The following is a 15,156-nucleotide window of genomic DNA, read 5'->3' on the forward strand; positions in this document are numbered from 1 at the left end:
TCTATTGGTTTAATAAAGGACATAACCTGTTCCTGGGTCATGCCTCTCACATATCCTTAGATCATCCTGATTATAACAGCTCAAAATGAAGTCTGTTTTTAGTGCTGGCCACAGAGGTTTATAAACACCACACCACATTCCTTACTAGCAAGCAATATTGTCTGCATTTCACCAGTGGGGTAATTTATTGGGCTTCCCACAATTACTCAGAAAAACTACTACTGTTGTGGGAAATAAACGTGCCTCCTGAAATTCAGCCCAATTCCTCTATTTGCGGAAGTCTCCATTTACCATCTTCTATGTATTAAAACTCAAGTTGGTTGGACTTTTAACCAAGTGATTCAAGTCACACCATGAAGTATCACTCTCCCCTTCACAGGTTACCTCAGCAATGCAAACATCTGCTATACCAGCAATGTTTTTACATTTGTACCACAATTGTTGTTTCAAAAATAGTTGGTTACTGTTGTAATGTGGTTATTGCTGAGTGGCCTTATACATAATGGTCCAGTGAACTGATATTTCCTCTAATGACTAATTATTATAATTACTAATAATGAACTAATGACCATAGTTGCAAGAGATTTTAATCAGCCTGCTGATTCCATGTCTTCACATTTTTATTAGGATGGTAGATTTTTAAGGCAAATATTTGGAGAAGTTGATATCAACAGAATTCTTTTTATTATCATTTGTCCAGGAATGATGTCATGCTAGCTTCTGTTTATCTTTCCCACAGTCACCATTTCAACCTTTGAAATATTGTAATTATGTTAACAGATTTTCAGTATGGTGGAACTTCACAGTTTTAAAGCATTGTTAAAAATTAACTTAATTTGTTAAGAAAATTTCTCAGTCCCTTCAAGCTTTCAGCTTTAAATTACCTGGACCCACTGATTTGAAAATGGTTATTATTAGCAGGTAGAGACACATATTGTTCCTTGTCACAGTAGGTACACTGTCTTTTCCATCTGCTACATCATATGGGATAGATACGTCCTTCTGCTTCATTCTTCCATCATTCATGGAGGAACGTCTGTCCAATGTCTGCCTTTTCCACAACTCTGTTACTGAGTTCACTGTTTTCTTGGTATTTGCATCACTATTAGCTAGTCACAGTTCTGTAATTCATTGCAGTTCATATTCATTTGTATTAGCTTTCCTTCTCCCCCTTCTTTTTGTTTTCTTTTCCAACTAATTGTATTGCTATATTCTTATCTTCTTTTAACAACAACGAAAATACAAACAAAGAAACAACTTTTATGACCTATGTAATGCTTTTGTGTGTATGAAATTGTGTTCCTGAGCAAGTCCCCGTTTTCATTACGGTGTCCCACTTTGGAATTTTCTTCCCAGTTGCTGTTTCCCTGATTGCTTTAGGCTTCACAAAACAGGCCTCCCTAAAGTCCAAGGATACACCTCACTGGTTTCTGTTGCTTCCTGTTTGCTCAAATGAAATGTAATCGGATTGTGATGGCAGGTACCAAGGCAACCATTAGTTCTAAGTCAGTGATTAACTCTCCTTTAACCATCAGAAGGGTATCCAGTGCTGAATTCCACCCTGCACAGTGCTGGATTTCATGAATTACAAATTATCTTTACTAATTTTTCAGAAATGGTTAGGAAACTATGGCACATCTGGCTAGCAGTCTGAAGTCCTCCAGGGAGTTTCTATTCCCATACACACAGCCAGATATTTGAAGAGTAGCAGCTCAACTCACCTCTAATGAAATCTGATGTTCTGCAGCCAGCTGCCCATGAACACCCTGTTTTAGAACTCTACTTAAAATTACTCTACTTTCTACTTAATGCCCCAAATCACTGAAGACTGCATAGTATAGTGGCATCTTTGAGACAAAGCATCATATTTTTGCCTGTTTTCCTCCTGCACTCCTAGGAGCCTTCCTCAGTGATTCAAGCTGTTCAACCCTTTTTGATCAGGGTCATCCAATTAACCTGTATATAACAAATTCTGTTTCTAATATGCAGTTTCTTTTTTTTTTTTTTTTTCTCCAGATCTTTGGATTTTTAGCACTGATGTGTCTTATCCTGGCCATTGGCAATGGCATCTGGGAGTCTGATAAGGGCTACAACTTCCAAGTCTATCTGCCCTGGGCAGAGGGTGTCAACTCTGCCTCCTACTCTGGCTTCCTCATGTTCTGGTCATACGTGATCATTCTAAACACAGTGGTGCCGATTTCACTCTACGTCAGGTACGTGCCAGAACCTCCTTTCATGTTTCACCTAGGAGAGTTTTAGCTTTTGTCTTATCCGGGAGCAGCATTTTTCCTGGACATAAATGCAACCCCATTTCGGGTGATCCCACACAGCCAAGGCCAGCTCTCTATGCTGCTGACATCTAGTGAAGACATCTCATAGGCACTGTTTTTTTGTGGGTCTTAACAAGCCCTGTATCATTTTAAAAGGACAGGGGGGTAAAAACATGTTGTCTGTTTCAGTGAGACCCTATCTTCTTTCCCCTATGTCCAAACATTATTTGACAGGGCCTAAAAACATTTTGATGGGTAACTCCACAACCCAGTGGTGCTTTGCTTCTCTGCTTTCTGCTGGCTTCAGTGGTCTTTGTCAGGGCTGGAGCTGAGACAGCAGTGAGCCCTGGAGCAGGAGAGGATGACTGCATTTGGGCGAGAGGTGTAAGGGTAGGATGCTATGGGAGTGAGACTGGAAACCTGCTACTAGTAGCTTCTTGCTCTCTCCCATTTGCATTGCCAACCAAAGTGAAAAGCACATTCTTCGAGGTGGCTTCAAGGCTCAGGTGAGGGGTGGATTGCCAGGTAAGTAGGTGTAATCAGGCTGAGGATCTCTAGTGCTTGGTGCTGCATGGACACAGTCAGCTCCATCACTTCCCAGAGAACACAGTGCTGCATTGGTTGTTGCAGATAGGCAAGCAGGGTTAAAGGGTAGGAATTGTGAAGAAGTTGCCTCCAAAACCTTGAGGTTGCAGTGTAGACTGACTAGATTGGTATAGTTTATCACTGAACCCAACTCTTCAGGGAGAATTGGTACTGACTGCAGAGCAAACCCTTGCCATGAGATTCACAGAGAACGTTTGTGAAAAGTTTGTGATGTCAAACTGCAAAAGACAGATCTTAGCTACTGGTGCTGCCCTTTCCCTGCAGCTGCTGGGAGGATGAGGAGTTACACGCAGAGCTGCAGGGTCGGAAGTTGTATTCTAAGACTCTTTTGTGTTGGTAAATACGAGGAATTCACCCTGTTCCTCCCCAGTGTGTCAAACCAGCAGCAAAGTGGAAATTCATGCTGTCTGTGAGCTGATACTGCTTGATGATTGTATTGAGTTACACAGTGACTCACTTGTTCTCATGGTCGGGGTTGCTTGCACTCATCCCCGGGCACCACAGAGCAGATCAGCCCTGAATTTCACTGAAAACATTCCTTAAACTGCACAAAATGAAACACCCTGCTGCTGCTGCTTCGCTTTTCAGTCTGCTTGCCTGCCACGCATGAAAGACTGCCACTTGTTCACAGCAGGGTTAATGTAGCATTGGGGTAGTCTGGGTGAAAATGATGTATTGGTGGTTTTCTTAACTCATTGCCCAGCCTATGGACTTCTGTCACAAAAAAGTAGCTTCAACTGAAGCAAGTGCAGGCTGAAAGAAAGCATCAGATTTTCAAAATTTCCTGTGTACTGCTGAAACTTCTCAAATGTATTTATGAGAAGTTGTTCTATAAACAAAGGAAATGAATTTACTATAAGCCTATCAGATCATTTCAGTGAGGCTTGCTTCAGCTTTGCTTACAACAGGCCACTTAAGGACAACCTGATGAGTACGCCCTGTCATTGCCTTCAAAGTTGTCTTCTAGCTGCAGTTGCTGATGGTAGCTGAAGATAAAGATCTTGTCCTTTAAACTAATAAATATTCCATTGCCTTCTCTTTTGGGTTTACCAGTGTAGAGATTATACGCTTGGGTAACAGTTTCTACATTGACTGGGACCGCAAGATGTATTACCCACTGAACGACACGCCAGCCCAGGCCCGTACCACTACACTCAACGAAGAGCTGGGGCAGATCAAGTACATCTTCTCGGACAAAACAGGGACCCTCACTCAGAACATCATGTGTTTCAACAAGTGCTCCATCAACGGCAAATCCTACGGTATATTATCCATTCATCATATTCTCTGGGTTTTACACCTCTCGGTAGAGAAAAACTAAATATGATATCCAGAAGAGACTGTTTTATAAGAAGCTGCAGTATCAAGTACAGGGCTATCTGTCAGATATACCTGGGCAGCTCAGATATTACATTATTTAAATAGATTAATATCATTTTCCTGTCCTTTGCTTCCCCTTTTTGCTACCCCTTTACCTCCCTTTTCCTGCACCAGTATGCACTGAACTAAAGAATCTGCACCTTATTACTTTTTCCCGCATTGTAGTTTTACTACATCTGTACCCAAATGTGTTCTTTTTTCTGATATCACTACCTAGGTGATCTCAGCCTTTCGTGGTATTACTGATATGGTTACCCAGCCATTACTAACCCTGCAAAACTCTACTCCCCCAAACAGCCCAGTCCTCCCTTCCAGCTATACGTGGGGTGCAGGTGTTTCTCATGATTCCCTTTTATCTGCTTGTGAAATCAGCCAATCCTCACAGTGCTGTCTGTAACTTTTGTCAGCTACTTATACTGCTACCTCTCCCATTCAGTAATTTCTCCCATCATGAGCAGTGGTTTTCCAAATCCTTTTCAGGTTGCTTAACCTTCAGTCAGTGCCTAGTCAATGGCATGGTCATTCATCTGCAGCCCTAGCTTACTTGACATATCAGAAGAAAAGTTTGTAGTGAGTTGGAAAAGTTGGTAGCATTGTTAGATCCTAATAATCATTGATATAACAGGCTCCTTCATTGTACAGCCCCAGGCAATTTTCTTCACCCTCCTCAGGAGGTGCTAACCATTCACAAACTGACTAATTGATTAACATCATTACACTCCCCCAGAGAAATTAGTCACATCCTATTTGGAGATGGATGTTGTTTTGCCTGTATCAGACCTGCTGATGGACTGATGTGCCAGAAAGGTTGTCTTTTTTTTTTTTTTCCCAGTGGAGCCTTTTGGTCTAATTAAAGGAGTTACTTCTTCCTATAAATCTTACTTTGTCTGTATTTGGGCAACACAACGTCTGTAAAAGTACTGTTATGCTGACCAGCGCTGGTGGTGCTAAACAGTTTTTAAAATTTCAGTCTGTTTATTCATATATCCTGTAGTTTATTTTTCTGAAGTGGATGTCACCAGTGTTAACATAGACATAGTATGTGTGTTCAAGAAATGAACGGGAAATAAGTGGAAAGAATGCAGACAGTCTACTGCCTATTTTTTTCTAAATGCTTAGCTAATTCTCCAGAATACTCTGGGTTTTACACTCGTGGCATTTTTGAAAGCCATGCCAAAAGAAAGAATGAATTGGTTCTGCTGCCAGGAAGGAGGCTGTAGAGGCTTAGGCTCCGTATTGAGGAGAAGGTGTCGAATAGCCTTTTGGTTACAGTTCCCAGCGGGATCAACCGATGTAGAGTTCTCAGGAAAGATTGCTTCTGAGTTTCTTTCTACAACTTCGGGGCTTTTATGAGGGAGTACTAGTAATTAGAATTGACTGTAATCATCACAGTTGAGGTTGCTGATACAGGTATGGATTGGTCATTCATGTAATTTTCTGTATTTCGATCTTATTTCAATGAACTATTGAATCTGGCCAGCCTGGACACAGTCCAGAGCTTCCTAGTGAAATTTTTGTTCAGGCTTCAGTAGTGAAACTCCACTCACTGGGGATGAGACGTCATTCATTTCTCTGACTAGACTATCAATTCAGGGATATCAGAGATTATCAAGCAGCCTTGCTACCTAAGCATGGGAAGAAGGGGCTTTGACAACTTCTCTTTGGTTGTCCAGGAACTGCTACAACCCCAATATAATCCTGGAGCCGGATTTTGTCTCCCATTCTGAAAGAAAGGCACAAGAGAAGTCATACCCTGAAAACACTCTCCTAGCACTATGTTCCGTCTGGGCAGAAGCCAATTCTTTACTCAAATGCCAGTCATCTTTACGGCAACTGCTTTTTGTTTTCAGCATCTGTCAGTCTTTGGATTTTATCATGGATTGACGTAGGATCTGATGTATATGAATCATCAGTCACCAGTCCCCATTTCAAGATATTTGTGCTACTGAAACTTTTTAATTTGATACTAGCTTCAAAACACTTTATTTATTTTATTTATTTAATCTATCTATTTGTTTATTTTTGGTAGAAAAGCTCGGAGACAGCTCTTATCTGAGGCTTATGGCTATAACCTCAGTCTTTCTTGGTTGCAGGTGATGTGTATGACATGTCTGGACAAAGGATAGAAATAACTGAGGTAAGTGCTCAAGTGGTAGCAGAATCTCTGCTTTCTATGAACCTGCCTCCATAGGTGCCAGTAGACAAATCCCACCCAGGCATAGCTCACATTCATGCTGCTCCTCTTGATCCTGACAGCATGAAATCGTGTTCGTGTAGACATCAGAGGCTTGTCAGAGTTGCATTCCCTTCCAGTAGGGCTGCTTTGAATTTGCAGGGTGGGCAGCCTGAGTATCCACTGTTCCTTCAGCTTCACATGACATCCTACTGCATGCACAGTTCCTCTGAACACTTGGCCATTGATATTGGTTGGAAACTTGGACACTGATGAATCTTATTATCCTTGGCAGTGAATTAAAGTTCTGGCTGGGAATCAGTGAGTTCAGTTCATATGCATAACAAGGTCACTGTCAAATTCCCCTATGTCTGGACACTGGAAAGTGTGAAAATGAGTGGCTTCTCCATTTCTATCCAGCCTCTGTTTGTTGGCACAAACCCACATCTTGGATTTCATTGCTTAAAATGTCTGAAAACTGCAAGCAGTGATCCAAGTAACAAATGGCAAAATGATGACGAAAATCCCACTCCTCATTCCAGTGATTCATTTCCAGGCACTTTAAAACTACGCACTGAAATTGGCTGCTTGTACTAAGCGCTGTCCCACCAGGCTGCCCTCACTCCAGCAGCAAAATTTCAAAGGGCTGGCTTGCTGGGGGAGAGACGCTGGTCTCCTGCCAATTCACCACCAGGCAGCTCCTCCTGCCCCTGATACAAGATAGAACAGAGTCTTGCAGGTTAAAAGGACGCTGCCCACATATTCATGGAGTTGGAGTGTCCAGGCCTTCTTGCGCAAATCAGTGTAGGTGGGGGGGCTGTGCTCTTGTGGCAAGTGCTGACTGTCAGCTGGAGCAGGTCAGAAGGATGCATGACTCCCATCCTGGAAACTCTGAGCTCACTGGGATGGGGCGGGAGTTGGGATCATCCCGGGCAGGCTCTGCAGTGCATTCCTCCGTGACATTTCATGCTTTGAGCTTCTGGCTGTTTCTCCACTGTTCCCCTCTGCTTGGGACTCCTTGTTTTTGGACAATAAGGGCAGTGCCTGTGGAGCTGAACCTTTACATCACTTGTCTGTCATCTTTTTCCATATCAGGGCTTTTTCTTGCTTTGGGAGAATAGGGTGGGGAACACAGCCTTTAGAATTCGGCCTCCCCACACAGCTATCCTGGACAAGCATTGAAATCAGGAGGATGATGTCTCAAAGCAGCCGTGTTTTGAAGGCAGGCATTTCTTTAGCAGGGATCCTGTAGGAAAATATGCTTTGGTAGAGCGAGGCATCTTTTTGGATAATCAGACTATCAGCCTGAGTGCTGCTCTGAAAGGCACCTCAGGTGCCTGCCCTTTGCTTCGACTCAGTAGCTTTTGAGGCTTCCCACTTAGATTGATCAGTCTCTGTCATGAACCGCCCTGCAGGAGAGGGACCTCCGTAAATGAAAGGAAGAAAGGGGTGCTGTCATGGGCATGCATCAGTGGGCAGCCATCAGAGAGCTCTACAAATAACACAAAGCCATGTTTTTGCAGAACACAGAGAAGGTTGATTTCTCCTACAACCCGTTAGCTGACCCAAAGTTTGCCTTCTATGACCACAGCCTGGTCGAAGCTGTGAAGCTGAGTGATGTCCCAACCCACAGGTTCTTCCGCCTGCTCTCACTTTGTCACACAGTGATGCCAGAAGAGAAGAAAGAAGGTGAGGACTGTTAAAGGTACCAGACTGAGTGGTTCTGTTCACCTTGCACCACCACGGTGTGTCTGCTCTTCACAGAAGCTGTTACTGGTCCTTTTGGATCCCTGGTGATTTTCTGTTGCATGGCAACACATAAATTAGTGTTTTTGGAGTTGCCACATGGGAGCAGAAAGGACCAGAGCCTCTAATCCCTATGTGTTTCTGTGGTGGAGATGTCATTACTGCCACCACCACACCTCACATGCAGAAACTGCAGGTGCCACAACTTTCCTGTGGTGGCAGACAGCTTGCCCAGCTCCTTTTCTATTCCATACATAGATAACTGCTACAAAAAAAAAATATCTTTGAATTTATATTTGTAAATATCAGAAACAAAGTAGAAGCCATTTTTTTTTTCTTGCGTGTCAGGTAACTTGGTGTATCAGGCCCAGTCTCCTGATGAGGGAGCCCTTGTCACTGCTGCCAGAAACTTTGGATTTGTGTTCCGGGCTCGCACACCAGAGACCATCACTGTTGTGGAAATGGGAGAAACGAAAATCTACAAACTGCTGGCTATTCTCGACTTCAACAATGTCCGCAAGAGAATGTCAGTTATCGGTATGTTCCTTTTACTCCCTTCTTCATGGCTTTTCAGGCTTTTAAGCGCCTTTACTGGCAGCAGGACCAGTACCCCAATATCTTCTTGAATTTTGAGTGCAGATGTCCTGCCTGAAGATCTGCTTGTAGGAACTACAGAGTCCAACAGAGCATCTACTCAGACCAGTGCAATCAGGGTGTAGTTGCCTGTGCTGCTACCACTAAGGCTGATGGTAGTTGCATTATCTACTGTTCTAAGCAAATCTTGTCCTGATTCCTGGGAGTTTGCCATCACTTGGTAGAGTTTGGATATGTCTGAAAACCTTTGTTTAGATGCAAGTGCTATGAATCTTGAGTGCTTCAGTCTGGTATCTGTAGAATTTCTCTCTTGTTCCTTATAGTGCGGAGTCCAGAAGGGGACTTGACTTTATACTGCAAGGGGGCTGACACCATTCTTTATGAACTGCTTCATCCATCCTGTGATTCTCTCAAGGAGGAGACCACTGAACATCTGAATGTAAGTGTTTTCTTCTGCACTGCAAATCTACATTTGATGGTTGCCTTTTCTCCAGGTACGGAAATGTAATTTCTATTGAGACAGAATACAGATTTTAGAAGCAGCACCCAAATACCAAATATATATATATGTATGTATATTTCATGGGGGATTAAGAGGGAAATCAATTTCTAAAGCTTTAGGTATCAAATCAGCTATCACCAGTACCACTTGAACTGCTCTAGGTTACCTAGAACATCTGTATGTCAAATACAATGCAGGACATTTCAGAAGAGCTGCATTAGTATGGATTAGGAAGTGGAAGCCGGGCAGGACAGGGGAAACACCTGAAATAGCACTATATATCTGTGTTTGGCAGTTATATTCCATCCAATTCTGCTGTTATTGTACAAAGCAGGTGCCCAGCATATTCAGGCATGCCTTGATTGGAATAATTCAGGTTATCAGTAAAAGGGTCCCAGAGCCTTTTACCTTCTTGATACAATCCAAATCTGCAGTGACTATGGTCTGAGAGGCCTCAGACAGAATGGGCTGAGCAGGGCTGGCATAGTTGGGATCTCCCATCCTTAGAAGTGTTCAAGGCCAGGTTGGACAGCACTTTGAACAACCTGACCTGGTAGAAGGTGTCCCTGCCCATGGCAGAGGGCTGGAACTGGATGGTCTTTAAGACCCTTTCCAACCCAAACCAATCTGTGATTCTATGAGAGTCTCAGTTCCCTTCCCTTCCTCCAGATCATATATGGGCTTGTTGCCTGGGCAGCATGCAAAATGCAGCAGTCAAACCTCGTGGCTTTTTATATTGGTGGTGTAGAGTAAAATGCAGTGAGAGGTGGATGTCCTGGCCAACATCTACTCCCTCTGTTGATGCCAGCTCCTGCTGGTACAGAGCAGAGCACAAGATAACAGAAAGATTTGCCAGGGAGGTTGAGCAATAGCACAAACATCCCTGCTCACTGCCTGGGGGAGCCAGAAAACATTGTGTGTGAAGGAGAGGTCAGAGCATAGGGAGATGAGCTGCGGATGTGGCCTGTCCTTAATGCACCTTTACTTCAGATCTGCTCTTTTGGAATCCCAAAAGAGAAAGAAAGTGGATGTCCTGTTATGGGGGGAAGCCTCAGTTTGCAGAGAGGGACCTCAGTTATTCCACCAGACACAGACCTGTACTGTCAAACACTGAGAAATGTACTGTCAGTTGTACATCTACAGAAAGCACACTTACAAGGACTTGGAGAGATGTAATGAGTGATTGTGCTCATCCTGAGTATTTAGGTCAGCCCCTCAGCAAGTTGAGTGCAGCTCTGAAACTCAAAGCAGAGTTCGGCGTGTTTTATTTAGGTCTTACTATTCTGAACCTCATGTTGAGAAATGTGAACCTGGCAAACAACTGCCTGATTGATGTAAAGTTTTAGACCAAGAATATAAGAGAGGCTTTTTAAATTTGTTCTTTGTAAGGATGTAAAAGTGACCTGGAACTAGTTTTTAAAAAGCGCCCTGAGGTTTGTGGTCTAAGGTGTGTTTTTCTTCACCTTTCCTCTGCAGACATTAGGTAACAAGTTTTCACAAATAGATGTTTGCTTTCAGAGAGTCTTTTGTAAACCAGAGCAAGGAGTCTGTTCTCCTTTGACTTATTCTGCCTCACCACTGTCTCGCAGGAGTTTGCTGGGGAAGGTTTGAGGACACTCGTCGTGGCCTATAAAAACTTGGATGAAGAATACTTTCAGGACTGGATCAAGCGTCACCACGAAGCAAGCACTGCCTTGGAAGGACGGGAAGATAAATTGTCTGAGATATATGAAGAGATCGAAAAAGATCTAATGGTTGGTATTTCACAGAATCTGGGCCAAACTCTGAGGGAGGCAGCCGAGATAGTGGTTTGTGAACAAACAGCTCAGTGTGACTTCAGTAAACACTGCGCTGCAAACAGCTCGGTGGGTTGTGTGACGGGAGTGGTTTGAAATATGGCAATGCTGGGCTTTTGCTGGCACCCCCGTGAGGAGCCACTGCGGTGTCAGCCACCAGTGCCTGGGAATGGTGTTATTTTAACTCACGTGGGAGTCAGAGTAGCTTTTTCATGATGAAGTGACATAGCAGAGCTTAAAGGAGATGACAGGGACACAAATATTTCATGGCCATCCTTTGTATGTGCAAGTGGCTGATCTATTTATTTTCCTCTCTTTGAAATGGCAGGCAGTGAATAATCCCCAGGTCCCCCTTCATTTCAGAGGGTGTTGCCTTTGTTCTTGCAGCCCTGGGCAGAATGGGGGGATGATGTCCACGAAGATGTTTGTGTCACTCTGAAATAGGACTAAACTTGTGATCTGCAAGTCATTCTTTTCTCCTTGAGTGTTGTTACAGCCCTGCGGTTTGCCTGTGCTTTACAGCCATGAATAATGAATGAAAAGGATGTGTGGGATCTGAGAGGAAGCAATTCAGCTTTTGCACTCACAGCAACTCTTTCCTGAGATCTTGGAAAGCTGGGGAGCTGCACTGTTGCTCCTTCCATTAGCTGTGTGTTCAGGATGCCAGCAGGGCCTGGGAAGAAACACATGTGAGCCTAGAAGCAACTGACCTCTGGAAGTTGCATAGTCCATGGGGCAGAGCCTGCTGCTCTCCCAGTCTCAACAGTGGGAAATGCTAATCCTGCAGCTCTGCAGATTACATCGTGCAAACGCTGTGTGGGTCATGTCCAAAGCAGGAATGACATGGAGGTTCAAGAGGTCAAGGAGACAGCTGTTTTGCATGTAAGGGTTACGAAGCTCATGGCCTGAGTAGAGACGAGGTCACTGGCTCACAGGAGGAAGAAACATGGTTAAGAAGGAAACAGTTTACATGAGACCCTTCTCTTTACCCTGTGTGGAAATTATTTTACTTCCAGAAGGTGCTGCAGGGAAGGACAGGGAGTGGGTGTAGGAGTCCCTGGCTTGTGGCAGTGAATGGATACAAAGGCCAGAGTCAGCACAGGAGTCTTGTGTAGGCATAGAAAGCTGCCAGGTATCACAGTCTGGTTGATGTCAAGAGCAGAAGTCCCTGTGCATAGCAGACCCCTTCAGGGGTCCTTAGAGTGAGTAAGGATATAAGGACAGCAAGGAGGAATAGAGGCAGATCATGGTTATATTCAGGGAATAGTAGTAAACATACTATCTATCATTGATCAACTTAAAAATTAAGGAAAATGGATGTGGGAATGCATGCTCTTAGTCTGTGTTCCTGGGTGCATTTGACATCAGTGTTCATCTCTGGGCTTCCAAGTCAGAATCAGGCTGCCAGGAATGGGCAGGTCCTCCAGGAGGTGGCCTACTATGCTTACAAGCATTTAAGCTCTCACTAGCTGGACAAGGGACTACTGCTGCAAAGCATGGATTGTATAGTTTTCAAAAGCCTATGGAAAGTTTACGTAGTGTTGTTGTATGTATTAATAACACTCGTAGCTGAGGATGATAAATATTCCAGGAAACCAAAATAGATCTTGTTCTTAAAGCCAGCCCTTGAATTTAGTCTCCCAACAGCAGGAGGTATGTAGTAGCAGACGCTGCCTAAACCTGACCTAGCAGTGAAACCTTCAGGTCTCTTTGACAACAGGATAAAGCCACCAAGTATCTCCAAAACACAGAGAAAGCAGTAACTTTGAAATTACAAAGGTTTGTGTCCTGAGCAGGCAGTGGCTTAGTGTTGTGTGATGGTGTGGAGAAGGTGGTGGGCATGGGTGTGTTGTGGTCTGGAGAAAATGTAGCCAGTTGCAGTATATGGCTGGGAGCAAGCTCCACGTTAGAGGATACATATGGAGGTTTGGAGACAGGAATCCCCATCTATCTTCATCCCTGTGTTAAATCTCTATCTGCTGTGAAGGCGACATGGAAGAACGTGGACCTGTAGGGGTGCAAACGTGTGGCAATTAATTTCAGGTGTGTTCATGATCCAGCTGAGTCTGCGGGATTACAAAATAAAACATTTGTAGGATCAGGGCTCTACTCCATCCAGTAGATTTCCTGAGGAATAATGAAAGTCAATGCAACCTTATTCCTGGATTTCATTTGTGCTTGCTTGAGTAACCACATAGAGGTCTAATGCTTTCTCCCTTACTCACAATGGGAATACTTACCAGCTCCCTGTGTTTTTTTCTGTTAAGCTGCTAGGTGCCACAGCGATTGAGGACAAATTACAAGATGGGGTCCCGCAGACAATCGAGACTCTTGCCAAAGCCCACATTAAGATATGGGTTCTCACTGGAGACAAGCAAGGTAAAGGGGTTACAGCTCTGGATGTTTCCCTTCTCTTTCACTGGTGGGATGATTCTGCTAGGACCTGTGTTTTCATTGTCTCTCCTCTGAAAAACTGCACAGATGATAAATTTACAGGGCTTCGCTTCATTGCCAGCTAGACAAGCTCCAGTTAACTGGAATTAGACCAGGTAACTGTAGCTGGTGCCTGTTCCTAATTCCTGTCCTGAGGCTGGAAACAGTACGACAATAGCATCCTTTGCCATTGGAGAGGTGACAATGAGGATCCTGTAGCCTCTGTCTTATGCTGTGAAAAGATGTCACTTTAGTACAGTTGATTGTCCTGGTGAAGAAGTCTTGAAAAAATTTGGTCCCAGTTTCAAGGAACTTTGATGCTAATGTTGATCTTAGTTCTGTTTCAATGTGGTCCTGGAATGGAAATGGAGAAAACATAAGCTTCTGGAAAAGGCATTAAGTTGGAAAGAACTGTGAATAGAATCCAGTGATTTTTTTTTTCTCTCAGAAATAGCAAGCTTCCTGGAACAATGGTGTTTCCAGGGGACCAAAAGTAATTGTAAATTATTTCACACAAAAAACAAGCAGAACTTTTGAAAAAAATGAAGTGTCTCTATTTCATGCTAAGAATGAAATAATTTTGCTTATAAAATACCAAAATACTTCCTTCCCCCCACCCCCACCCCACTAGAATATTCTAAATGAAATGTCTTGATACTCTTCAGAGCTGTGATTTGAGGCTTTTTTTTGGAGGGGGAACAGGAAGGAAAGCTAAGTGTCCTGAATTTTTATTTTTTTTTTGAATCTACATGAAACATCTTGGTAACTCTAAGTATGCAGAATGAAGGGTCTTTTGAACTTTTTTATTTTAGTAGAATTATTTTTTTTCCATTGCCTTATGAAGCCTGATTAGGGGAGATTTGCTGCTGCGTCCATCAGGGTGACTCATCTAGCTGTATTAAACTGCTGGCTCTGAAAGGCTGCAAGGCCTTTTGAGTGAGAATATGAGCTTTTGTCACGGGTGTAAAAAGTCCACAGAGACTGTTGGTGGGTTTGGGGTACTAAGATGTGTCATCTTCTTGGTTTATCTTTCTCAGAGACGGCAATGAATATTGGTTACTCCTGCAACTTGCTGAATGATGACATGGCAGATGTTTTCGTTATTGAAGGCAGCACGTCTGATGATGTACTTAGTGAACTCAGGTAAATAGTTGATATATACAGCTTCATTACTCTGCACTTACAGTGGAATGGGGCAGTGTGTTGTTATTCTTCTTTTTTATTTTATTTTTTTATTTTTATTTTTTTCTGTATGTTTACCTGATGTATCTCATTTCAGGGACTCTAGATAAGGGCTAACTGACTTCTTGGAAGACCTAGCAGCTAGACATAGTGTAGAAATCTCCTGTGTGGATTAACTCTGAAACTTCTTGCACTAAGAGGCCAAATCTATATAAACGAATAAGACAGCAGTCTCAGTGCAAGCAACATCAATTGGCACTGGACAAATGATCTGGAGCCACAACGCCAGACTTGATCTATTGTGTTTCTCTACTGTTCATCCACATTACAATTTTTTGCTTGGATATGTTCCTTTTCTAGCATTATCTGGAAGCCTAATTTCCTCCACAGTGTCCTCAGAAGACACAAGTTCTTAGATATAGGTGGAAAATTGGGAAGTTTTTCCATCATTTTCAGTTGAAGTAGGTGGTTGTC

General features: G+C 43.2%; 1 protein-coding gene across 1 annotated transcript in view; it reads left to right on the plus strand.

Moving 5' to 3' along the window:
• LOC116501125 (phospholipid-transporting ATPase ID-like) overlaps positions 1 to 15,156 on the plus strand; it is a 68,851-nt gene that overhangs the window by 40,077 nt on the left and 13,618 nt on the right. The window contains exons 12-20 of the mRNA XM_032206541.1: positions 2,017 to 2,213; positions 3,930 to 4,138; positions 6,350 to 6,393; positions 7,953 to 8,118; positions 8,524 to 8,712; positions 9,093 to 9,208; positions 10,861 to 11,025; positions 13,335 to 13,446; positions 14,538 to 14,643. Coding sequence (XP_032062432.1) covers positions 2,017 to 2,213; positions 3,930 to 4,138; positions 6,350 to 6,393; positions 7,953 to 8,118; positions 8,524 to 8,712; positions 9,093 to 9,208; positions 10,861 to 11,025; positions 13,335 to 13,446; positions 14,538 to 14,643 — 1,304 coding nt within the window. The remainder of the gene's footprint in view (positions 1 to 2,016; positions 2,214 to 3,929; positions 4,139 to 6,349; positions 6,394 to 7,952; positions 8,119 to 8,523; positions 8,713 to 9,092; positions 9,209 to 10,860; positions 11,026 to 13,334; positions 13,447 to 14,537; positions 14,644 to 15,156) is intronic.

The sequence above is a fragment of the Aythya fuligula genome, chromosome Z (assembly GCF_009819795.1).
Source record: "Aythya fuligula isolate bAytFul2 chromosome Z, bAytFul2.pri, whole genome shotgun sequence".
NCBI classification, from domain to species: domain Eukaryota; kingdom Metazoa; phylum Chordata; class Aves; order Anseriformes; family Anatidae; genus Aythya; species Aythya fuligula.